The 27,654-nt window shown below is 36.5% G+C and overlaps 1 protein-coding gene across 1 annotated transcript in view; it reads right to left on the minus strand.

Annotated features, from left to right (window-relative positions):
- LOC119250804 (probable ubiquitin carboxyl-terminal hydrolase FAF-X) overlaps positions 1–27,654 on the minus strand; it is a 129,882-nt gene that overhangs the window by 86,857 nt on the left and 15,371 nt on the right. The window contains exons 3-12 of the mRNA XM_054697751.1: positions 26,964–27,217; positions 24,481–24,626; positions 24,133–24,212; positions 20,465–20,577; positions 18,817–19,035; positions 8,608–8,723; positions 8,161–8,412; positions 7,948–8,086; positions 1,725–1,877; positions 816–920 (exon numbers count right to left, since the gene is read on the minus strand). Coding sequence (XP_054553726.1) covers positions 816–920; positions 1,725–1,877; positions 7,948–8,086; positions 8,161–8,412; positions 8,608–8,723; positions 18,817–19,035; positions 20,465–20,577; positions 24,133–24,212; positions 24,481–24,626; positions 26,964–27,059 — 1,419 coding nt within the window. The 5' untranslated portion in view covers positions 27,060–27,217. The remainder of the gene's footprint in view (positions 1–815; positions 921–1,724; positions 1,878–7,947; positions 8,087–8,160; positions 8,413–8,607; positions 8,724–18,816; positions 19,036–20,464; positions 20,578–24,132; positions 24,213–24,480; positions 24,627–26,963; positions 27,218–27,654) is intronic.

The raw sequence follows: 27,654 nt of genomic DNA on the forward strand, positions 1-27,654 counted from the left end.
GTGCAAACTGGTCCAACCACTATGGAAAGCTGTGTGGAGATTCCTCAACCTGCTAAAGATGAAGCTTCCATATGATCCAGCAATTCCACTCTGAGGTATTTACCCAAAGGACAGAGAAACATTAATTCAAAAGGGCACCTGCACCCCTATGTTTATAGCAGCACTATTTACAATAGCTAAGCTATGGAAACAACCCAAATGCCCAAAAACAGATGAATGGATCAAGAAGATGTGGTACATATACACAATGGAGTATTACTCAGCAATCTAAAAACATAAACTCATGCAATGAGCAGCAACAAGGATGGAGCTGGAAGGGATCATGCTCAGTGAAATAAGCCAGAAAGAAATAGAAAAATATCAGATGGTCTCACTCATAGAAGGAACTTAGAAAACCTAAATAAGGGACCAGGAAGAAGACTAATTATAGTAAGGTAAAAATTAAAATCAACAAGCAACTATAAACCAGAGACACTCTGTAGGTGGAGGAGGAGGGAATAGGATCAAAATAAGAGTGGGGATGGGTGGGAATTATATGGAGACTATAACCAAGATGAAAACGCATACATTGTGCAAAAATTAAAAATGATATAAAAAATATATAAAATTAAAAAAAATTATAGTCATCTTGGAAAGCAGTTTGGCATTTTATATATTAAAAATATCTAAAAGGCAACATAAACAACTGTTCTACATATTTTTTGATGAACTGTGTTAATAAATATGCTGTTTAAACAAAATAACCTAATTTTTCTAAAAAAGAAATAGGTTAGACTATTATTATTGTAGTCAATGGTAAATTTTAACTGTATTACCTTAAAGCAATCAAAAAGATGATCGAGTTGTTCAGGAGAAAAATCCCAAGCTAATTTTGCCAGTAGATCATGTACATTTTTTACAATGGCTTCATGCTTCCCAGCCTGTTTAAGAGATAAACATGACATAAAAACAAACAGCCCCTCCATAAAACTTAATTTGAATAAAGAAACTATGTAATTATGAGAACTTCACCAACTAATAAAATATTCCTACCTGCTTCATCTGAGGTTATAATGGCATTCAGTACTTTGGAATTATTATTTCTATTCAACTGTAGTCAATTTTATTGTCTGAATGTTAACGTACTCTAATGAATTCATATGTAAATTCACTAGGATTATTTCAAAATTAAATTTAAAAAGTTAATTATTTTAAAACTGATAACTGAAAGTATTCAATGATGGCAAGAGCAAACATTTTGTTGATTTCCATAAAATGAATTAAAAAACCTATAATCTACAGTTTAATAATACAGCCAAATGATCATGAAAAGACCTATCATTGAAAAATTATACATTAATATTTCTGATACCAAAAAAATTTCTCTAAGTGGAAAGTTAAAATCTTCTATAAAACTTACGTTTATATAAGTAATCTTAGTCTTGTTATATTTTATTCTTCATAAAATTCACAAGAAAAATACTCAATTTATAATTGTTTTAAACTTGTATATTATACACATATCTTATGTAATTTATAATTTATGCCATTTGGCAAACAGTGTCAAAATGGAGAAAACATTTATTAACTTAAAAATTATTCTTGGTAGGGATTCTATGAATAGCTAACGTAAAACTTACAAAAAGTTAAGTAATACAAACTCACATGCCATTACATAATGACTTTCACAAGATTTGTTTTTCTATCTTAGAAAGATAAAACAGCCAGTATCTTAAATTCCTTACCTGTGCTGCCCAGATATTATCAAGATCCTGTAATGTAAGAGCTTTTTCTTTAATCACGAAACGAAGAATCTTCTCTAGTTTTTCTACATACTGAGGTTGATGAAGACTATCTCGCAAGACTATGGATAAAATATTGTTCTGTTGTATCCATTCCTAAATGTAATACAAAATTTTGTTTCATAGTAGAAGGTAAAATGTTTTCAAAAAGGAAAACAGAATTTGGGTTTGCAACCATAACATGGCAGAACAGAGAGCTTAGAACTGCCCCTAAAAACAACTATTGAAAAAAAAATTTTACTCATTGAATGATCCAGACTATCCATCCTATCTACAGAATCCTAGGTTGTTGGTTGAGGGGAAGCAACAAGAGGAAGCAAAAGGGGAGTGTGTGATTTGGAGAGTAAACATTTCAGCAGGCTGAATGGGCTGGAGGACTATCCAAGCCCTGATGGGGCAACCAGTGGCAATGTGAAATTCCCTGGAGAAACTGCTGATATGCAAAGGGGCAGTGAGAACACTGTGGGCACAGTCTGAGAAAATTAGTTATATTTTCTCCAGTCACTTATGAGAAGACAGCTAAGAGATAAAGACTGAGTATGAAAAAAGGATTGAGAGAGAGATCACAATTCCTTGGGAAAGTAAGTAAGCTATGAGCAGATGGTGCAGTCAACAAGACCAACAGTGGAAGTGAAGCGATAAGACCACTGCTGGCAACTACAGCGATGAGATGTAACATGCCTGCCAGTCACACTCAGGTTTTGTGCCCTCTGTCTGCCAAACACAAGTTGGCATTGGAGCATGAGCCTTGTGGTTCAGATGTAGCTCCCCCAACTGGGAAACTCAAGCTTAACAGATAATGACCTATGGTGGAAAGGAGCAGCAGAGAGGCAGAACTGAAGTTAATACACCCTAAGCAACAGTATACAGCTTGCTGTGTGGAACAAAGGAAGTAGAGGTGATCAACTCCACCCCTCCATTTAGATCAAGTATGAAAGGAACGGACTCCCCTTTTGCCTCTACTTCATATCCAGGTAAATTAAAAAGCAAAGCAACAAAACTAAATCCCCAGTGCCCTAACCACAAACACAAATAGCAAATAAAGCAATACGCATGCCTGGAAATTTCACAATGTGTGAGGTGGCTTGGGTGGTATACTCTAGTTTGTTATGTTAGCCAGGGTATCTACTCTCCCAGGCAAGACGAGGATTTTCTACCAGATAAACTAAACTATTCATTAAAAGTGGGAATGTGGGACAAAGATGAACACTATATTGTAATTATCATGGGAACAACTCTCAGCAAGAAGGCAAACTTTTTAGTATCTATGTACTTAACTGAAGAACACCTACCTACACAAACCATTGCCAGACCTAAAACAACATATTCAGGGTCTCCCTGGGGTAGAGGAGTTAAAGTCTCAGCACTCTCAAGTTATTGCCAGCTACTGTGACAAGAGTTTGATCCCTGGCCAGGGAGCCCACCACATGATGCAGCAGACCTTTCCTGTCTTGCCGCTGCTCCCCTCACCAGTGTATTTCACTGCATCCGCCTGTTCTGCTCCCACTGTTTCTGGTGAATCCTCTCACCCCCACACCTCTGACCTGGACCCCAGATCTTGTACACATAAATAAATAAATAAAATAAATCTTTAAAACAACAACAAAAAAGCATATTCACAAAAATACAATTGTTGTCAGAGACCCCAATACATTGGCGACAATAAGGAATAGATCACACTGACAGAAAATTAACAAAGAAATAAAGGCATTAATTAAATGAAGTGTTAGTACAATTCAATTTATTGAAAACTTAAGGAGTTTTCCATCTCAATACTAATGAATACATTTTCTTCTCTAGTGCACTAGAACACCCTTAGGAACAGCTCATACAATAGGACATAAAACATGTCTCAGAAAATATACCTTCACAGGTCACAGTGCTGTTAAGTTACAGATTAACTAGAGAAAGAATTCTGGAATAAACTAAAACACCAGGAGATAAACAACTGAACAACTCCTTTGTCAATGAAGAAGTCAAAGATGAGGTCAGAAATTAAACAGACTAATGAAAATGGAGACATATGCAGCAGAACTCATAGGATGCTCTAAAAGCAGTACTTCTACAACAAAAAAGGACACAAAAATCAAGAAAAATCTCAAACAAGGTAACTCTAGAGATGAAGGACAAGAAAAAGAATGGAAGTATCCAAAAGAAATACAAAAAATTTTAGCAAAAATTAAAGAAACAGGAAATTAAAACACAGTTCAAAAGGCCAATAAAACCTACAGTTGGCTCTTTGAAAAACACAAACAAAATTGACATAACCTCAGCTAGACATACAAAGAGAGAAAAACCCAAAAAATTATAATCAGAAATTTAAGAGGCAAAATAAAGATATTGCAGAAATCACAGGATTCTAAGAACCTATTAAAAAAATTTTTATGCAAACAAACTTGACAACATAGAAGAAATGGACATATTTCTAGACTCTTAGAATCTTCCAAGTTTAAATCAGGATGAAATAGACAGCTTACACAGTTTCTGTTCAAATGCTGCAACTGAAGAGTAATCAAAGTCTCCCTGAGGGAAAAAAAAAGCCTAGTGAATTTTACCAAACCTTCAAAGACGATCTAAAGTCTATCCTCCAACTCTTCAAAAATATCAGAGGAAAACTACCCAACTTATTCTGTGAGGCCAACATCCTGATCCCCAAAACAAAGACAGTACCAAACAAACAAATCCGCCCCCTAAAATAAAGCCCACTATCTCTGACGAGAAAAGACGCAAAGTTTCTCAACAAAATCCTAGCAAATCAAATACAGCAACATGTTCTGAAAGTCATCCATCACAATCATGCAAGCTTCATCCCAGGGATACAAGATGGTTCAACATAGGTAAGTCAATCACTGTAATTCACCACATCAACAAAAAGTAAAATAAAAGGGGCCTCCCCGGTGGTGCAGCAGGTTGAGCGCAGCGCTGTGAAGCTATCTGCAGCCTCCGCAGTGCAGGTTCAATTCCCAGCCAGCCAGGGAGATTCCCACATGGCACAGCAGACCTCTCCTGTCACGCCTGCTGCTCCCCTCAGCAATGCCTTTGGTCTGTCTGCCTGTACTGCTCCCCATTCTGTATCTGGTAAATCCTCTCACCCTCTTGCGCCTCTGGCCTGTACCCCAGTTATTGTATAAATAAAAAATAAATCTTAAAAAAAAGTAAAATAAAAACCACATGATCACCTCAAAGATACGAAAAAGTATGGCAAGGTTCAACATACATTTATGATAAAAAACAATAAAAATGGAAATAAGCAAAGCTTATTTAAACATTATAGAAGCAATACATGACAACATACAGACAACTCAGTAATGAATAGTTGAAAAGCATTCTAAGATCAGGGGAAAGAATATGGATGGCTTTTATTACCACACAGTACTGGAAGGCTTAGCCAAAGAAATTAGGTAAGAAAAAGGCATAAAAGGGAATCCAAGTTGGAAAAGAAGTGAAACTGTCACTATTTGCAGACATGTTAATATACCTAGAGAAGTAAAAAAAGAGAAGAAATAAAATACAATCTCATTTATTATCAGTTACAAAAGAAGAATAAATGAAGTAAAGGATCTATATATAGAAAACTATAGAAATATTAAAGCAAACAAGAGGAGACACAAAGACATGCAAAACTATCCAGATTGGAAGGATTATCCTCATTGAAATGTTTCAACTGCCTAAAGCAATTTATACTTTCAATGCAATACCTCTCAAAACACCACTGCTCTTTTTCAAGACCATAGAGCAATTATAAAATTTACATAGAATCCTAAAAGAAAAATGGAAGTAACACACTTCCTGACTTCAAACTATATAACACAGCAATAATAGTGAAAACATGGGAACTTAGGCCCAATGGCAAGGTAAACAAAAGCAAAAATAATTGAGTGTGCATCAAAAGACTCCATCACAGAACAATAAAACAACCTACAGAGTGGGAAAAAATATTTGCAAATCACACACATGATAAAGTGGTTAAGTGCCAACATTTACAAAGTACTTACATAGTACAACAATAAAATAAACAATGTAATAAAAAATGGGTAAAGGATCTAAGCAGACATATTTCTAAAGAAGACAATCACACAGACAACAGAATAAGAGAAAAACTGTTCAACATCACTTACATGGGAAACACAGATTAAAATCACACCACTGTGAGGATGGCCCATATAAGAAAAAAATGAAATCAATAAATGTTGGCAAGGTTGGGAAAAAGAAATTCTCAATCACTGCTGGTATGCAGGAAGCGGGCGCAACCCCTGAGAAAAATGGTATGGAGATTACTAAGAAAATAAAAATGGAATTCCATGTGACCCAAGAATACGTCTATTAGGATTTATTCAAAGTGCATGAAAGCTCTAATATGAAAAGATTAATCTACACCTATGTACACACCAGTGCTGTCCACAATTTCCAAATCACGGAACCAACCGTAATGCCCTTCAGGAGATGGATAATAGGGCCTCCCCTGGGCTCAGAGGGTTTTGAGCGCAGCACTGTGAAGCTGTCCGTACCCCCGGCAGTGTCCGTTCGATTCCCGGCCAGCCAGGGAGATCCCCACATGGCAAGGCAGACCTCTCCTGTCTAGCCCGCTGCTCCCCTCAGCAGTGTCTTCAGTCCATCTGCCTGTTCTGCTCCTTGCTCTGTCTCTGGTGAATTCTCTCACCCTCCCACGCCTCTGGCCTGTACCCACATGCTTGTATAAATAAATCACTCTTAAAAAAAAAAAAAAAAAGAGATGGATAATATACTCAATGGAATATTGCACAGTTGTGAATAAAGCTGAAATGGTATCATTATATTGGATGGCCTAAACAAACAAAACACATGCTGAAATTAATCTATAACTCAGTTAAAGAATATAATGGTTACCCGAAGGGAACTGGGAATGGGGAAGAGAGGCATTTGGGGTACTGGCAAATTGGCTTGGTTGACTGTGGAAAAGCATACATGCAACTCCCTAAATTAAAATAAAAATTAAAAAAAATAAAAAGCAAGAGTGGTAGAATCCAATGAAGGTGGTTAGAAGATATAACTGCTAGTATAAGACCACAGGGAACTCCCTGCACTTCCCTGTGCTATAATAAACATTATGATTATAGTTAGTGTACCTAGGCCCTACATGAAGTTAAAATTATTATCTCATACCAACCAAGTGATCACATTCTTATCATTTCCAACCTAAAGACTCCCTACAGTAGAGATTATTCCTCACAGATTTATCTCCATTATCATTTCTTAAAAACCCATCATAATACAATAACCTGTATTTAATTCCATTTAATGATAATGAACTGTAAAGTATTTACAAGTCATTACAATTCCCACATCTATCTACTTCCAAAAATTACCTCTATTTCATTTCTTTCCTTTTTTTTTTTAAAAGATTTATTTATTTATTATTTATACAAGCACTGGGTACAGTCGGAAGCACGGGAAGGTGAGAGAATTCACCAGAGCCAGAGTGGGGAGCAGAGCAGGCAGAAGGACTGAAGTACACTGCCGAGGGGAGCAGCAGGTGGCAGGAGAGGTCTGCGCGCCATGTGGGATCCTCCTCCAGAGGCTGGAGAGCAGCCGGGGATCAAGCCGGCGCTGCAAAGGCTGTGGGCAGCTTTGCAGCCCAGCGCTCAATCGCTGCGCCACAGGGAAGGCCCACCTCTATTTCATTTCAACCAACAAGCTAACTTCATTGTGAGCAACTACATTAAAAAGTGATAAATTTCCAATTGATGCCACTAATATGAGGACCATAGAGAAACCAAACTAGGGTCAGATAAAGACAAACTTAAAATCCTACCACTGAAAGTTGAGTATAAAACTGAAGCACTCAAAAGACAAGGGAAGGGGTAAAAAGATCAAAAGGAGCACAGTGCACTATGAAGTGGGCTATGGGTGATTGGTTGTAGATATGCTACCATTGCAACATCTAATGAGGATATGCTAGTATTACCTCAATTAAAAACACTAAGTAAATTGATTTCAAAAACTATAACTTTACCCAAGGCATTAAGTTACTCTACCATTTCCAAATAAACCATTTGCTATTTTAGAGTCTATGGTCACTGAACTCCAAATTTCAAAGTAAATTTTTGTCCTTGTTACTTCCATTAATGTTGTTCTAGTGTTTCTTAACTAGAATCTTATTTCTAGAAGAGAAATCAAAGGGCCTTACTGCCATTCTCTCAGTTGTCAGCCAATCTTCCTCTTCAGAATTACCATGCCGATGAGTATAATATGATACACTAGATATCATTTTATTAACTTCATTCAGAGCATTCATTTTTCCATTAAAAGAAGAAATTTGCAACAATCTATAAGAGAAATATGGATTAAGTATCACAGGAAAAATCAAGAAGATAAATATTTAAGAAGGGAAATAATATACCTGAGAATCATTTTCAACCTAAAAATTTCTAAATTTTTTACAGTCTCTTCATGTCCTGGAATCCTTGAAGCTAAATTCTTCAGAGATTTAATAATCATTGAAAGGGCATCATTTTTAGTTTCATTCTTTGCCTCCTTTTTTAGTTCATCATCAGTTAAATTTTCTAAAAACTGTGGAACTATCTCTATAACTGGAATGAAGTATTTTTTTACTGTGTGTTGACTGAGAAACTCATAACATTGTCCAAATGGTCTGAAATAAGAAAAACACAAAATTTCTCTAAGTCAATAGTTTTACCAAGTCTAAACTTCAAAACTAGCTTAAATATTTAAAAAATTCTAGGCTACAATGTCAAAATGAGAAGCCAACTAAAAACCAGAAATTTAATAGTTTATTTAAAACAGTTACGTTTGTGGTACAGTGAATACTAACATAAATATAACTTACTTAATAAGAGCCGCAGTTATTTGAATATTTAATGCTGATCCATCAGTAAAACGATCATGCAAAATCTGGAACCCATTTAAAGTGCCAAACTTATTGATCAGATCCACTAGCCAGCCCTGTAATAAAGTAAATGGTAAAAGTTAATGAAATACAGAATGAAATGAGATATGGAATCAAATGAAATAGATACAACATCTTTAAAAATAATAAAATTTTTACATTACATGGTCAAAAAATTTATGAAGGTTACAACTTCTGTGTTCCTTGAGTGTTGCCAGGCCAAGAAAGCTCAAGGCAAGCTGTTATATAAATATGTTTATTTCTACAAATCTGGTAAATAGGAATTAATCAAGAATTGTTTAGATAAATCCATTTCTATATGTAAAACTGTAAAATGGAGGCATAAGGTCAGAGAGTGGCAGAATGAAGTAACTAGTTTTTCTTCTGCATAGTTACAATCAAATTATACCTAAGCAAAGACAATGACCCAAGTGACAAATGACTACAGAACATATCAAGAATGAAGGCATGAATGAAAGAAGTAGGAAAACTTCAACTCTTTGGGATGCACTGTAGCAGTACAACCTGTTAAGAGGGAGAGATGGCTGCTGAGCAAATATCCCTATACTGGGAACTTAAAATACCTGTGGACGCCACTGGAAAAGGAGGTGCATAAAGTTTGGTGTGTCACCACTGAAGAACTATAGGAATAATGATGAAGAACTATAGGAATAATGGAACATAAACTTGAGTTTATGGTTTTCAAACCACAACAGAGCCTATACTAGGAGAGTTACAATGTATCACCTGCTTCTCCTTATTGAAGAGGCATTATGTGCAGCCTGTGGCTCTGTATGCTAAAGACCTGCTATATCCCCAGCCACAGCCAAGACTAAGATAACAACCAAATATTTTCATTAAGCATTTTGAAGCACCTGAGTGATAACAGAAGCAAGCACACCAGGGTTAGGTTTGAAATAGAACCACAGCAGGCTGTGATGCTGTCTCAACTACAAATTCCATCTGGTACTACATGTATTGCTTAACCACAGCTCAGGGTTTGAGGCTGGCACATGATTGTCTGAACCATTTTAGCTGAGGGGATCACTGTGTATCCCAACTACAGAACTCAGGTATGCAATCAGTGTATTAGGTTTAAACCCTGGGTGCTCCCAGACAATGACCTTTCACTGTTCCAGTGCCCTAGCTCTTACCTACTATTCTTATTACCAGTCAGCTGAACAATACTACTGTTACACTCAATACACTAAGTTATAGTGTAAACATAATTTACACCTATTGAGAAACCAAAATGTTTGTGTGACGCACTTACAGTGAGATTCATTTTATTGTAGTGATCTGGAACTAAGCACATAATTATCTCCAATGTGAATCTGAAGACACACAAATGAAAATAATGAAGAGAGAAGAAAGAAAAAAGTAGTAAAACAACAACAACAACAAAAACAAAACCACTCTGAGAGATGACACCATGTAGAAAGGTAATAGAAGAATAATGGGCATCCCAAAATGGGGAGAGGAAATAGAAAACATATATAAAGAAGTATTATATTTATCTTCCCAAACCAAGAAAAGAAAGTAAATACACAAATCCAGTAAGTTTTAAAAGAACATCAGGAAGTCTAAACAACATGATATACATGAAGATACATAATGATGAACTGAGGAAAAAGAAAGAATATTGAAGTTGGTGATTTGAGGTGCAGATAACCTATAAAGGAATCCAGATCAGGCTAACACTGGACTTCTCAGTAGAAACATTCCAGGCAAAGAGAGATTGGAAGGACAAGATCAAAAACTTAAAAGATAACAAATGCCAGCAAAAATACAGTAAGCTGTGGCCTCCTTGATGGCCTATGGGTTATATCTCAGTGCTATCCCTCTATGACCTGAGTTTGATCCTGGCCAGGGAGCTGACCTACATGCTGCAGCACACCTCTCCTCTTTTGCCCTCTGCTCCTCTTACCAGTGTATTTCAGTAGATCTGTCTGTTCTGCTGCCCACTCTGTCTCTAGTGTATCCTTGCACACCCACACCTCTGGTCTACACTCCTGTTCTTCTATGTAAAATTCAATAAAACTCTTACAATAAAGGAATAATTCTTTAAAAAAAAGTACACTAACTTGTAAATTCTTCTTTACATGTATGGGAGAAATAAAGGCCTCTCTGACAAAAAGTGGAGTCCTGCAAGAACTAGGAAAATAGCTCCCTTTGAAAGAAACAGCATCTAAGCCAAATTGAGGAACATACACAAAGAACTGAGAAAGGAAAAGAGACAGTACTAATTTAAAAGATACAGAGTATCTGGTTGGATCAGGAAACATTATCTATCTCCCATCTCCCTGAGATACCCCAGAACTCCAAAGATAAGCACATACTCAAGGAAAAGGGTTGGAAAATAATCCTAAGGAGAACAGGAACCAAAGATATCAGGGACAGCCATACTTGTATGATACAAATTTACAGTTTAAAAAGGGATATAGGGTGCCTCCCTGGTGGCACAAAGGTTAAGTTGCAACCTATGAAGCTATCAGCAGACACTGCAGCACCCTGGCCAGCTAGGGAGCAACCCACATGGTGACACAGACATCTCCTGACTTGACTGCTGCTCCCCTCAGCAGTGTATTTCCATCAATCTGCCTGTTCTGCTCCCCACTCTTGTCTGTGGTGAATCCTCTCACCCCCTCTACCTCTGGCCTGTACCCCAGCTCTTGTATGCATAAATAAATCTTAAAAAAAAATTAAATTAAAGGGCACAGGGATATTCTTTTTAAGGGATAAAAGAAGCGGAGACTATATAAACAAAACATATACAGTGGGAACATACAAGATATAGGGAACAAAAAAGCCCAGGGAAAATGACTTCAACAACATGGTGGCAAAGGGACACTAGGGTTAAGTTCTCCCATAAAAAGAACTGATAGGGAGAAATAATGGTTAGTTCTTGGAGAGACCAGGACACATTGGATAAACTTGGCGACACCAGTGATTCGCCCAGATGCAGAAGGGAGGAGAGAAAATCACTGATCAGGAACCCTTCCCTCCCCCCCACCATGAAAGCCCGTCCACTTCCTCTACTGGAAAAAGAGGAAAAGCTTAGAGACCATGACACCTAGGGAATCCTGAGACATCTGAGAGGTTTGGACAGGAAGGCAAACAGGCCTTGGTGCAGGCACCCAGCCCTGGTGTAAGACCCTTTGTTGTGGCATTTCCCTCCCCTTACTCCCTTTCCCAGAGACAAGCACAGTTCTGAAACTTTGCTAAGAGATGTCTCTGACGCCATCTATTGATCAGAACAAAACACAAACCACCTATACCAGAAAACGGAGGTTGTAGGCCCATGTAACAGATCCAGGAAGGGCTTACCATTTAACTAGTTGGAGCTACCAGTGGGAAAGGCATCAGGTTGAACATCACAAGACTGGTACCTATACTGGGGTCTCTTGATACCCAAAGCCCTCAAGTGGAAAGAGGCCTCAGAAGCCCCCACACCTACCATACCACCTCACAGGTCCAGAAAGGGTGCTGATCTTCTCATACACAAAGCTTCAGTGGAGATCGCCAGACTTTTGGACAGCCCACAGTTCAATCCTTGCTCTTTGCTTTTTATTTTTTTAATCCTCCCTCAATACACTACAAGGGAGATATCCAGACAGGAAGACTATCCTACTCAGCTTTATGGTGAGCCCCCCATGCCGGAGACCCCCATGCAGGGGACCAAACTAAAATAGCAACAACTAGCTCAGTGGGAGCCATCAGAGGCCTAAGAAGCTATCCCCCCCAACCTCCTGGCTCACCTGTTTGTGTAACTATTTAATTATTGCTCAGTTGGTTGTCTGTTTATCCTTTCCTTCTTCCCTATTTCTCTTTTCTGTTTCCTCCTTTCTCCCCTTTAATATTATTACCACTATTTTCTCTTTTCCATTCTCTTTCTCTTCCTATGTCCTCTCTCCCCTTTCCCCCATCTAGCCCTTTTTTCTCTCATCTTTGTTCCTTTTACTTTTCAAAATCACCCCTCTTTCCTTTTTCCCTCTTTCACTCCTTATTCTCTTTCAATCCTACTATGCTGGGATAATACAGAGGGACCTAGCAGTTCAAGAGAAGTATATCCACTCACCCTGCAGGCAACAAGCAGTGGACTTGGCCTCAGTGTGTGTCTGGAGGTGTAATACTCCACATAAGACTCTTCACTAACATAGTCTAAGATGCTGGATCCCATCCTACATAGTAGGGGCTGGAAAAACAGGGGCTTTAGGAGCAAAGCACAGTTCAGGACAACACCCACCATAACGGAAGAGTGTCCAGATGTGTATGCAGGTGGTAACTTCAGGAACCCCAATTCCCAAGTCCGGTAGTCCCGATGTCTTGGGAAGAGTGACAGGAACTTCCAACTGCCTAGAGCAGGGGTACAGCAAAAGAGAGAGGAGGCGGGTAACCACAAGGGCCATCACCTACCTACACATCTACCCACCATCCACAGTGCCTCAGACACTAGGCAGACACATCCAGCCTCAGAAAGAGAAATCAAAAGTCACACCCACCAGCACCAGCAGTACAGGCACACTATGAACACAGCAGCGCCAAAGGCTAACAATGTGAAGATAGAAAAATACAAATCATCAAGCAGACCCTTCTGGAAACAATATATTACATAAAGAAAGTCAACCTCCAGAATCTGATAATATGGACACAGAAGAGTCTCTCCACCAAATAGATACAGAATTCAAATGCCCATAATGAAAACAATTAAAGAATTAAGAGAAAACATAGAAAGAGAAAAGAATTTAACCTATGAACCAAGGAAGGGGAAGGAGTCCCTAAAGAAGAAAGTGAAGGAACTGGAGGGTATCCAGTGGAGTTGTTCAAGAATCATGGAAAAAGCCATGAAAATAGAACAGAAGAAATGGAAGAATGAATCAATACTCTTGAAGAAACAGATATAAAAAGAACCAAAAATTGAAAGAGAACTACAAAGGAAAAAGAAAGAGGAAACACTTCGAGGACTAGCTGCCACCATGAGGAAAGGAGATCTAACAGTCATAGGAATCCCAGGAAGTGAGAAGAAAAAGGAACCAAGAAACTATATAAGGAGATAAATGAAGTGAATTCCCAACTGTGAAGAAGGAAATGATAACAGACATACAGGAAGCTAGAAGAAGACCAAATTAACACAATGAAAGGAAAATTACATCAGGAAACATAATAATAGAGTTTCCAAGAGTCTAAGACAAGAAAAAAATAATGTAACTGATAAGGGCGAAGAAACAGATAATGTATAAAGAAACACCAATCAGGCTGACACCAGCCATCTCCAAAAATATGAAAAAGCAGTATAGGTAATAGAATGGAGTGACATATTTAACAAACTCCAAGCAAACAAATGCCAATGAAGAATATCTCCCTCCTGTGAAGGAAAGGGAAATCAATGAAGGAAAAATAAGGACTTTCTCAGGCAAAAAGAATCTCCAGAAATTCATTACTATTAAACCCCCACTCCATAAAAATACTGTGAAACAGGGCCTCCCTGGTGGCGCGGCGGGTTGAGCGCCACACTGTAAAGCTGTCCGCAGACTCTGCAGTGCGGGCTCCAACCTGGCCAGAGGGTGAGAATCCCACATGTTGTGGTAGAACTCTCCTGTTGCGCCCGCTGCTCCCCTCAGCAGTGTATTTCTGTTACCTGCCTGTTCTGCTCCCTGCTCTACCTCTGGTGAATCCTCTCACCCTCCTGCGCCTCTGGCCTATACCCCAGCTCTTGTATAAAAATAAATAAATCTTTAAAAATAAAAAAAACTATAAAACACCCTAAAGCCAAAAGCAACAAAGGAATGAATAGGAAGAACAGAAGGTAAGTAACAGACTCACAAAAAGGCAAACAAATTGGCAAATATGAATACCAAAGTGTCAATATTAACTCTAAATGTAAATGAATTAAACTCATCAATAAATAAAGACACAGGAGCAAGATGTATTAGAAAATAGAACCCAATCTTTTGCTGTCTTCAGGAATCACAAACTACAAAAGATAAACATATATTGAAAGTGAAAGGTGGGAAAACAATCCTTTAGGCAAATGGACGAAAAAAGAAGGGAGAAATAGCTATACTTAGATCAGATAAAACAGACTTAAAACTCAAAAGGTAAAAAAGAAACTAGATGGTCAGTATATTATGACTAAGGGAATAATAACATCAGGGAGATATAAGACTCCATCAATATATACTCACCAAAAGGAGGAACACCAAATACATTGGACAATTATTATCAACTCTGAAAACAGCTATTAGAGAAAATACCCATGTAGCAGAAGACTTCAACACCCTACTCTCACCAATGGACAGATCAATGAAACAAGAAATAAACAAGGACACTAGAGGTCTAAACAAGGACCAAGACTGCATGGGCTTAACAGATAGCTATAGGACATGGCACCCCAAAAATCTGAGTACACATTTTTCTCAAATGCATATGGATCATTCTCCAGGATCGATCACACTGGGACACAAGACAAATATCAACAGATAGAGTAAGATCTCCAATCATAAAGGTATTAAACTTGAAAGAAACTGTGAAAAGAGAGTAAGGAACCTTCCTACTTCATAGAACTTGAAACCCACACTGCTGGAAGACCACTGGATTAATGAAGCTATCAAAGAAGAAATAAAAAATACCTTGATACGAACAAGGACACAACTTTCCAGAATGTATGGGACACTGCAAAAGCAGTAGTAAGAAGAAAGTATACAGCAATAATGACCCACATCAACAAACAAGAAAGAATTCAAAGAAACAACCTATTCTCCTATCTGAAAGAACTAGAAAAAAAACATTCCCCCCCAATGCCAATATAAAATTGGAAATTATAAAAAAGCAGAAATAAAATGAATTGGAAGCCAAAAAAAAAAAAAAAAAAAAAAAAAAAAACCAAAACATCAGCATATCAAAAGTTAGTTCTACGAAAAAATAAACAAAATAGACCAACCTCTAACCAGGCTCACAAACATAAAACAGGAGAAGACACAAATAAATAGGATCATAAATGAAAGAGGAGAAAGTACAATAGACACAGCAGAAATCAAAAGAATAATCAGAGATTACTAAGAAGAGTTATATGCAAACAAGTTCAACAATCTGGAAGAGATGGATAAATCCCTACAACTATACAATCATGCAAGGCTGGATAAAGAAGAAACAGAACACCTAAACAGACCAATTATAAGCAGTGAAACTGAAACAGTAATCAAAACCCTCCCCCAAAACAAAAGCCCAGGACCAGACTGTTTTACACGTGAATTCTACCAAATGTTCAGAAACAAACTGGTGCCTAGCCTACAACAAACTCTTTCAAAAAACTGAAAAAGAATAATGTCAATTATGTTTTATGATGCCAACATTACACCAATATCAAAACCAAGCAAGGACAACACAAAAAACTAAAGGCCAATCTCTCTAGTGAACACTGATGCAAAAATCCTTAACTAACAGAATCCAAAATCAAAAAGATATTACACCATGACCAATACGCAATTAATGTAATACAACACATCAACAAAAAGAAAAACAGAACCATAGGAGCCTATCAGTAGATGCTGATAAAGCATTTGACAAAGTTCAATATCCAGTTATGATGTAGGCTCTCGAAATCCTCGGGATAGAAGGAGCATACCTTAACATAATAAAAGCTATATACAACAAACCCACATCCAATATTATTCTCAATGGTGAAAAACTGATAGTCTATCCTGTAAGACTGGAACAAGACAAGGATGTCCTCTCTCACTATTGCTTTTCAATTTAATTCAGGAAGTCCTAGCAAGAGCAGTAAGAAAAGAAAGACATACAAGTAATCCAAATAGGGATAGAAGTAGAACTATCACCATTTGCAGATGATGTAATATACATACAGAATCCTAGAAAGTCCACAAAAAAACTAATCAAAATTATAGACCAATTTAGTAAACTACCAGAATACAAATCAACACACACGGATCATTAGCCCTCCTATACGCAACTAATCAATCTGAGAAGAAATTAAGAAAACCAAACTTTTTACAATTGAAACAACAACAGAAAAACCCAAACACTTGAGAACAAATCTAACAAAAGAAATGAAGGGCCTACACACAAATAACTAAGAAACACTGTTAAAAGAAATAGAAAAAGACACAAAGAAATGGGAAGACATTTCCTGCTACTGGATTGGAGAATTAACATCAAAATGCCCATCCTACCAAAAGTGTGTACCTATTTAATGCTATTCCAATAAAAATTTCAGTGTCATTCTTCAAAGAAATAGAGCAAATATTGATGAAATTCATATGGAGCCACAAAAACCTCCAATAGCCAAAGCTCTCCTATTTAAAAAGGAGAATCGAGGCATAACACTTTCAGACTTCAAACTACACTCCAAAGCCATAAAATTAAAATAGTATGATACTGGAACAAAAACAGATACACAAATCAATGGAACAAGGACAGTTTGTTCAATATATGGTGCTGGGAAAACTGGACTATAACATGCAAAAGAAAGAAACTAGACCACTATCTCTCATCATGGTCCAGTATTCCCAGCACCATTTATTGAGCAAACTGTCCATGTTCCATTTCATACTGTTTGTTCCTTTGTCAAAGATTAGTTTTCCATAAATATGTGGGTTTATCTGGGTTTTCTATTCAATTCCATTGGATATAAGACCAGAAACCAAAAAAATATATAGAAAAAATATAGGCAAAACACTACCTGTTATATATACATCTCAGTAACGTCTTTAAAAACTCATCCTCCAAACCAAAGTAAGTGAAGGAAAAGATAAACAGCTGGGATTAAACAAACTAAAAGGTTTCTATACAGCGAAAAAGACATTAACCAAAACAGAGACCCTATTGATTGGGGGAAAATTTCTGCACTCCATACAACTAAGGGACTAATCTCAAAGATATACAAAGAACTCACACGACTCATCAAAAACAAAGTAAATAATTCAGTCAAAAAATGGGCAGCTCTACAAAAGACACGCCAAAGCAGAAATGCAAATGGCCAACAGGCACATGAAAAAATATTCAACATCACTTATGATCAGGGAAATGCAAATCAAAACTGCAATGAGATATCACCTTCCACCAGTGCGAATTGCAAATATTAAAACTAGCAACAACAATGTGGAGAAAAAGGATCTCTCCTACCCTGCTGGTATGAATGCAAACTCGTCCAACCACTATGGAAAGCTGTGTGGAAGGGTCTCAAAATACTAAAAATGGAGCTACCACATTACCCAGCAATTTCACTCCTATGAATCTACCCAAAGCACACAAAAACATTAATTCATACCTCCACCCCTATGTTTATTGCAGCACTATTTACAAAAGGTAAGTTATGGAACCAATCCAAAAGCTTGTAATAGATGACTGGATCAAGAAGATGTAGTATATATACACAATGGAGTACTACTCAGCAGTCACAAAAAATAAATTTGTGCCATTTGAGGCAACGTGGATGGAGCTGGAAAGGATTATGCTTAGTGAAATAAGTCAAAGGGAAAAGAAAACTACTGGATGGTTTCACTTATAGGAGGAATAGAGGGGAATCAAATAACGAATCAGAGAAAAAAAATAGTAATAAATTAAAAAAAAAATTAACGGGCAACTATAAATCAGAGACATTCTGCACAGGAGGGACATAGGAAAGGAAAAGGAAAAGAATTCAAACAAGGAGGGAAGAACACAATGGATTATGATGATGGTGCATGGGTGAACTGGTGGTGGAATTTTACCAGGACTACACCTAAGAGGAGAAAGCAAACATTGAACAAGAAATAATGATGTAATGTAACTATATATGAATTTAAAAAATTAACATGATTTGTACATGTTTCTGATATATAAAAACAGTAAGAGAATACAAAGTAGTTGTTGTTTACAGTAATTAAGTACCAATGTGTACTTAGCAAATAGAGGGTTAAGTTCCAAAGAGTATATTCATCAACTGATCTAGCCTTGCTAGAGAGCAGCTGGCCATTTCAACTTTAATGAAGTCATATATACAACAATACATATTAAAAATTTGCCTTTAAACACAATCCCATATAAAACATGATAATGTACAAACCCTTAAATTAAAGTGAAGCTTTGTCACTGAGATTTTGTGACAAATTAACTTTAATATGTAATTTTGAAAATAACAAACCAACACACTTTTGGAGACCGAGGATCCAAGGAACGGGCAAATAGCTCATCTTCAGCCAACTGAGCATTTGTGGAAATAGATTCACATGGACGCGCACCATTGTAGATATGGAATTTGCAATGAGGATTGAGGGCCATGGCGAGAAGTTCGAGAAGTGGAAACCAATCTTGGGACAACTTGGCCACACAAAGTTCTATTAAGCGGTGTGTATTATTGATAATACATCTCTGTTGTAAGGGAATAGAGGTGATATGTAGATAGAAATCATTGTAATTTCAAACACAGAAACATTCTAACCTGGTTATAACCACCTCTCCACTTTTCTATTTTGCAACAGAATTCTTCTTAAATAAAAATATTATAATCAGACTCACACATGTTGAAAATAAATCAGTACATATTTGCAATGTAATTTGTACCTAACTACATAGGCTATGTAAGAGGGATTATATGGAAAGCAGCATCATAGGGTATCTGCTTATCTGCTTTTGCTCTATCCAAAAGATATATGTAAATTACCATTTTTCTGTCTTTGAAATTTGTACTCTTGAGGTAATTATTCCAAATCCAAACACAGTTATATCAGTTATCCAAGATAGGGAGATCTTTAAGACATAATCAGATTGTTTCTGGAGTATTTCTGTAGCTAGAAATTACCAGTCATTTTAGATAATACTAGAATTTATGTGACAGTTATTTTGAGAGAAATGTCCAAATCATACGTTTTTGGTTGAAGTCCACAAAAAGATGTCTTCTTTTAAACTTCTCAATAATTCCATTTTATAAATTAGGACCAATGATTTGGAGTAAAGTAGTTCAATGATTCCAGTACAATGCTATTTTTTCACTTTTAAAACTTCTGGGAACACGAAAATATTTTAGAGTCAATAGTAGTAAGTGTTTGTATTACAAAGAATGAAGGTATTTCCAAAGAGTACCCATACTTCCTCCTGCAGTTACCTGAAGATACTGCCAACCTCTGTACATACGAAATTTTGATTGAGCTTTTTGATTTGCATGCGAAATTAAAACTAGTTTGAATTCATATCATCAAGTTTCAGAAATACTGGCTTATGGTTTAAACTTCCAGGTAACTTTTTTTCTCTCTACCACTTGCCATAGTCAATAAGTTTGTAAGATTTGTGCTTATTATCATTTCTAGTTGCTGAGTGTATTTATGAGTTACATTTGCAGTGAAATTACACATTTGGGTGTGTCCCAGCTATATCGCAAGTCACCTTTCTGGACATTTTTCTCTCTTAATGCTACAGATCTCCCCACCTTGGGTAACTGAGAGAATATGGTAGTTTACATATATCTTTTGGACACTGAACAGAAACAGATACTGACAGTGCTTCCTTCCTTTGTAACTCAAAAAACATGTGATTCAAATGTGCCTCAAAACCAGCAACATTACAAATTCGATGAAATAAACAGTCTTAAATAAAGCCACAGATGCTTGGGATTCCAAGTGTCAGGCTAAAGATTTCAAACCTCAAAATTTCAAGCTCATCCTAAGAAACTACCAAAAGATCTACAATTGTATCATATGTATCATATGTAGAATTAATGTATTATTCACAACTGTTTTCCAGATAAAACCCCTTCAAGGGGTCACCAATTGTACGAGTCCTCAAAATAAAATCCAAGACTCACATGAATTTCAAACTTCCAGCCACTAACTGCCTCATCCATAAGGATTTTAGTGAAAGATACTGTTAGCCCATCTCGAACAAAACGCTGACATGCTTCACTTTTAATATCAAGACCTAAGAGAAGATTAAAAAAGAATTAAAAATTTTAACAAAGAACACTTTTCTCAGCCAATTATGTCATTAAAAATAACTATCAGAAACTGTTGAGTGCCCTTGTCAAGTCTTACAGTATTACAGTTTTCAATAAGACACATTATCAGAAGGAAAATATGGAATTCAGAAAAGTGAAATAGTACATGCAATGAATTTTAGAAACATGAATTGCACAAAACTACATCAAGTAAAGTAATGACCAATCAAAAATGATAAAGATATGATATGGGACTTTTTTTTTTTAAAAAAGATTTATTTATTTCTACAAGAACTGGGGTATAGGCCACATTCTCGGGAGGTTGAGAGGATTCACCAGAGACAGAGCAGGGAACAGAACAGGCAGACTGAACAAATACACTGCCTAAGGGAGCAGCGGGTGCGACAGGAGAGTTTTGCTGTGCCATGTGGGACCCTCACCAGGCAGCCGGGATTAAACCAGTGCTGCAGAGGCTGTGGACAGCTTCAGAGTGCTGCGCTCAACCGCCTGTGTCACCAGGGGAGGCCCTGATATGGGACTTTTAATGAAGAAGTATTACTTCAAAACATTTCAGATCATTTTATTCAAAGATGGTTAATAGTCAACCTTAAAATGTTAAAATTTCATTTTACTGTAAGTTCAATTTACTCCATATTTAAGATAACTTATTTTACTATGATAATTAAATTATCATTTCTCTAATTACTCTAATTTACTATTGGCATCTAAGCAATCTTTACTTCTTTTTAATTTCATCTGATTTAAGAAAAGTAACATGCCTTTATAAGAAAACTTTTTTTTTTAAAAAAGATTTATTTATTTATGCATACAAGAGCTGGTGCACAGGCTGGGGATTTGGGGAAGGTGAGGGGGGGATGAGAGGATTCACCAGAGACAGAGTGGGGAACAGAACAGGCAGACTGACTGAAATACACCACTGAGGGGAGCAGCAGGTGCGACAGGAGAGGTCTGCTGCGCCATGTGGGTTGCTCCCTGGTTTGGCTGGGGATCGAACTTGGCTGCAGAGGCTGCGGATTGCTTCATAGTGTGGTACTTAACCCCTTGAACCCCCAGGGAGGTCCCTTTACGTATTTATCGGTATTTTTTTTTTTTATAGAGGCATGCTTTATTTATTTATTTATTTATTTGTTTGTTAGTTTGTTTTGTTTATACATGCACTGGGTACAGTCAGAAGCACGGGAGGGTGAGAGAATTCACCAGAGCCAGAGGGGAGAGCAGAGCAGACAGACTGGGGAGGTACACTGCTGAGGGGTGCAGCGGGCGGTGGCAGGAGAGGTCTGCGCGCCATGTGGGACCCTCCTCCGGTGGCCGGGGAGCAGCCGGGGATCGAACCAGAGCCACAGAGGCTGCGGGCAGCTTCGCAACCCAGCGCTCAACCGCTGCGCCACCGGGGAGGCCCTTTATTGATATGTTTTTTAAGCTCATAACTTTCCTTAAAAGTCTTAAATTTTGCTTTATAGTAACTATAATCCAAGAAGAAAATGTGTAAGGAAAAAATACTTGGTAAATGATACACAAGTACTGAAACGCAATGCTATTAAATAAAATAGCATTTTCAATTTATGTTGATTTTGTAAATATAATTTAAAACATGCTTAGTACATAAGTCCTTCAATTCAATAAATATTAGAAGAAACATAAGTGATTGAGAAATAATTACAGTCTGGTACAACATTTCCACAGGTCAGTTGATTGTAGTATTTGAAAGTAAAATATAATAAAACATTCTTTAAATGACAGTAGGATAATTATGTTAAATGAAACTATTACTCTTGCACTGGAGACAGACAGGTTTGAAACAACACAAAGATGTCATAAGACATCCAATGACACTGGTGCTGTATATGGCCAACCCCATTTCTTTTATTTTTTTAAAAAAAGATTTATTTTTTATTGATAGATACATACATACATACATACATACAGGAACTGGGGGTACAGGCCAGATTGGCAAGAGGGTGAGAGTATTCACCAGAGACAAAGCCGGGAACAGAACAGGCAGACTGAACAAATACACTGCTGAGGGGAGCAGCGGGCGAGGCAGGAGAGATCTACTGCGCCATGTGGGATTCTCATGAGCAGGCCGGGATTAAAGCCACGCTGCAGAGGCTGTGGACAGCTTCACAGCATGGTGCTCAACCGCCTGCACCACCAGGGGAGGCCCCCAACCCCATTTGTAATCCTTGATGAATGACCCAGAAACAAGGCCTTGGGCAATTAGAGAATATCACAAAAACTTGACATTTTTCTAAGAATTCAGCTGCATATAATATTAGAGCAAAGTCAATTCTTTTATTAAGCTACTAGTTCTGGGCAACAATGAAAGTACCAGATTATCTATTTATTGGTTGTTTGAAAAAAAAAAGTCCTCATTTTGGAACACTCTTCCTTCTCAGAGAAAACTCTTTTGATATGTTGAAAGTCTTAAAAAATACAATCTTACTAGTTTATGACAAAGATAGAATTAATGAAAAAGGAATTTTCATTAAGAAATAAAACACTTTGATTCTGTGGTTTTCAGTAAACCAAACAAATTTAAATCATTTTACTGAAATTATTTGCTCCTCATTGCATTCACCTGGCAAGTATAATAAAAGTCAACAGAAATATCTGAAGTTATAAGACATAGTATTTTTAAACTGTGCAATATACTTTAATGTACTTTATTTTACATAAGATTTATAATTTCTACTATATATTATAAAATGTTTTTAATTTTTGAGTAACAATCTTTTAAAAATATGGTAAAAGAGCCTGCAAATATACACATAAAATCACTACACAGATTTTATTTAATGTGAGAGTCTTTAATAACCTCCAAGTAGAAAGGCACTTCAAAGCATGAGCCCAAAGCTAGAGGCCATCATAAAAAAAATTGATAAATTTTACCTCCACACAAATGATTAAAATTCGGCTGAAAAATAAAACAAAATCCCTCTTGAGCAAAGTCAAAAACAATATAGCACGAAAAACTTACTTAAAATGTCTATTTCTGACAGTATGCAACAAAGACAGAATCTTCAAGCACTATGGAAATAGCAGAGTTGAGCTGGGTTCCCTCAGGACCCATGATCACTCTGAATGACACTGGACTGCTAAGTATTCACCACATACTTACCCTGACATGGTTAGGTAGAAAAAGTAAGGGCCTTTTTTTTTTTTTTTTAAGGAAACATCAGGAGATTATAGAAAACTAAAATTTGAAACAACAACTCTCCTGTAGGAGAAGGATCCCTATAATTGATATTTCAGTGATTTTTTTCTAGTTAGTAACTCAGAGACAATTTAATTCTCCATTCTGGGAGCTGGCATTTCTTACTGGATTACTTGCCTAAGTCTATAAAAATTTTAAATGATTCATTTTAAATTCCAGGTAAGTCCTACCAGCATGTTTAGTGAGCAGGGTTAGTCTAGGAATAGGTAGTAACTATAACTGGGGGAAAAAAAAGTCTTCAAGAACAACATGAAAATATGTATCATAGCATATAACAAAGAAAACAAAGTAACAGAAATGTTACCTTTTTTACTAAGATCAATAGCAGCTTCCAAAAGCACTTCTAATTCCCCTTTTGGCAAAACTGGAACCACCCATCTCGGCCTAAAAGTTAAATAAAAAGATGATTCAGGACAAATGAAATACTATACATTAGCGACCTATTGTAATTACTTTCCCTATAAAAAATAATCAAATAAATGTATACCTGACGTTATACTTGGTGTTAAAGCTAGTAAAAAGTGTTTTTCTGAGATTCAGATTAATAAGAAAAATATTGACAATCTTAGTTTGTCAAAAAAAGTAGTTTGCTTTTCCAGGTTATGACCTACACTTAAAAAAAAAACAAAACAATAAATTAAAACAAACTTACCTATTGATCATGTCATCCAACTTTGCTAGATCAGCATGTGGAAATCCTGGTTCCTCGTCTTCATATTGTGATGGAGCATCACCTTGACCTTGTTCATCAGGAGGAGTTGCTATAGAATTCTCATTGGAGGAATCAGGTGAAGTGATCTTTAAAATTAAAAATTTCGTATTTAAATTTTTGTAACATACATGCAATATTTAGAACTTCAGATACCAGCACAGATGAAATAGAAATATAACACATTTTTGGGCCTCCCTAGTGTGTTATGGGGTTAAGGCACAACCTTTGAAAATATCTGCAGCCACTGCAGCATGAGTTCGCTCCCCGGCCAGGGAGTTACAGACCTCTCCTGTCTCGCCTGCTGATCCCCTCAGCAGTGTATTTCAGTCAATCTGCCTGTTCTAATCCCCATTCTGTCTCTGGTGTGTCATCTCAAACCTCCCCCCGCCCCAGCCTGTACCCCAGTTCTTGTATGCATAAAAATATTAAAAAAAACTAAGCATTTTTAACTGCTCATAAATATAATTGTTCATGTGCTGATATCTATACATACATATATATAAAACAAAACTGGACTCACTGCTAATCTTTTTTTTGTGATCAAATTATGAGCATTTCCCACATGATTAATAATCTTAAAAATTAGGCAATAGTGACAATACATTCTAGATTAACCAGGTCAAGATTAAGAAGACAGTAGTTATGTAATGTAACTATTACTAGTAAAATATAGCTATGAATCTTAATTACAAATCTTTATGCAAACTGAAAATGGCAGTGAAACTCTGAGGCAAGGTCATGAAAGTCATCGTATCCTTTTTCCTTCTCTCAGAGTAATCTCAGAAAGTTAAGGCTCATGTTTTAATAACATTTTAGGAGTCTTTTGCAGAACTCCCCTGCGGTGAGGAGCTAAGGTCTTTTGGCAGTGACTGGAGTGAGTCACTGTGGAAACGGATTCCTAAGTACTATCAAGCTCTCATAATGAAGATCAGAGAAAACTCCCATTTCCAGGAGGAGGAACAAAGTGGTCAATTTAAAAAATGCTTTCTGTTCTTTCTATTTTGTTAAGAAGGATATCACTTCCAAAGAAACTATTTTACAAGCTCTTAGCCAACCTAAGACAAGGCAAAAACCTAAACTTTAACCTGTCATCGCATTCTATGGGGAAGAGGGGAAGTAAGAAAGATAGATTCAGCTGATACTCGTAGCCATACTGTTTCTCATCACCAAAGTAATTCCTTTACCTGGTACAAAGGACATAGGAACTTTGTACTTTGTTTAATTATACTATGAATTTAAAAGTATACCACTAAAGAAAAGAAAAAATCTGGCGTAAGTAAATATATAATGGTAGTAGGTAGGCTGAGATCCCTCGTAACAATAACCCTTCATTTCTCCCAAAGGTACAAGTGAGAAGCAGACTTTACTCAAGGTAGAATTACAAGAAATCAAAGAAATATCAATATAAAGATATTGGATCAATCACTCAAAACACCATTAGTTGTATTTGAAAGAATCATTTAGGCTTAAAATATACCTAGCTACAATCCAGCAAATTTCACAAAATGAAACCAACCCAGGTAGAGATTAACAGACCTCTCATCCAGTAATAAAATGAACAGATAACACAATAAAGTATTTAGAACACCTGGAAACAAGAGCAAATTGGAAATAACTGAAAAATAAAGTGAACATAAAGCATAATCCAGTTCACCCCTCCACAACCCCCCAACCCCAATGTTTATGGAATCAAAACTAATCAAATAATGAGCAATATGGTAAACTTACAAAGTCCTAAGAAGTGATAGCATTAAGTGTCTATTCTCTACAGAGAAATTAAGATTACAAGCCAATGGAAAAAAGTTAACCATAAAATTTCCAATGATGTGAAAATTAGCCATTCTTGCTAAAATAATTTTTACATCAAAGTAGAATAAAATAATTTTAAAATAATTAAAATAGTTGTCAATTTATAATCTAAAGCATGTTTTAGGAAACAGAAAAAATAAAGGCTGAAAAATCAGCTAATTACCATATCAAGAAATTACAACAACAAATTGAAAGCAAAGTAATGAATAAATAAAAGAACTTTTAAATAGAATAAAAAGTCAGAGCCAATACTTTCCAAAACTCTGACATTTAATGAAATTGATTAAACTCCACTCCCTCAGTCTGGTACAAAGATGGACTCTAAACATAAACAACTGAATCTATGCTCACAATTTATTTAATGTGTCTGTCCCTGCATTCAAATGATGGTTTATAATTCAAACAGTCATCTACACAAAAAAAGTAGGCATATATTCATAAGCACGCACAAGTTGGAAAGTTTCCCACAGCTAAGAGCCTCAATGTTTAATTCCTGAATGTAACTTAAATGTGACAACAGCTTTTATAATTACTTTATAAAGTATTCAGGACATGAAGTATTACTCAGTAATCCTCAGCACCTGAAAACAATAGGTTTTTCATCAGTGTCCTACCTGATTTTGTTGGAAGGGGGACTGAGGCTGTCCATCAGGAGCGTGGCCCTGGCTGTCAGTCCCTCCTACAGGAGAGCCACGAGTTGTGGCTGTCATACTCAACAAAGAATGGATCTTTGCTATTGTGCCTGTTTACGTAGTTATGATAAGAGAAAAAATTATAGTCCACTTATAGGGAATGAAATACCAGCATATGTCGACCTTAAAAATCTCCAATTCAAGTACAGACCATCTTGCAGAGACCATTTCATAACCTAAAAAGGGGAGGAAAAAGACATATTTGTTTTAAATATTTTTTAAAAATGAATCGTTTCTATTTAAAAGGTAGGATAGCATCAACAGTCTTCACAACCAAAATGATGGCTATATCAAAGTGAAAAGTTAAATTTGACAAGTAACTATTATTAGTAAACTTGTATTTTCCCAATATTAAAAGACAAACTACAATCTTATTATAATATATGCTAGAAGTTCTGAGGTTCTTAGTTATCATTTGTGGTTTCCAGAGCACCTGTAAAATGCCTATCAATTGCAGTCTAACACTATGAAAATACAAATGCACCAGTAAATGAATATATCAGTAAAATGTAGGCTACTCTTTAATAGAAGATGAAACTCTAATATAAAGTTCAAAAGTAATAGTGATACTATGAGGATAGGTTGGAGAGAAAACACTAAAAAGAAAAACCCT

This window comes from Talpa occidentalis, unplaced genomic scaffold, assembly GCF_014898055.3.
Source record: "Talpa occidentalis isolate TD23 unplaced genomic scaffold, MPIMG_talOcc4v2.1 talOcc4.18, whole genome shotgun sequence".
NCBI classification, from domain to species: domain Eukaryota; kingdom Metazoa; phylum Chordata; class Mammalia; order Eulipotyphla; family Talpidae; genus Talpa; species Talpa occidentalis.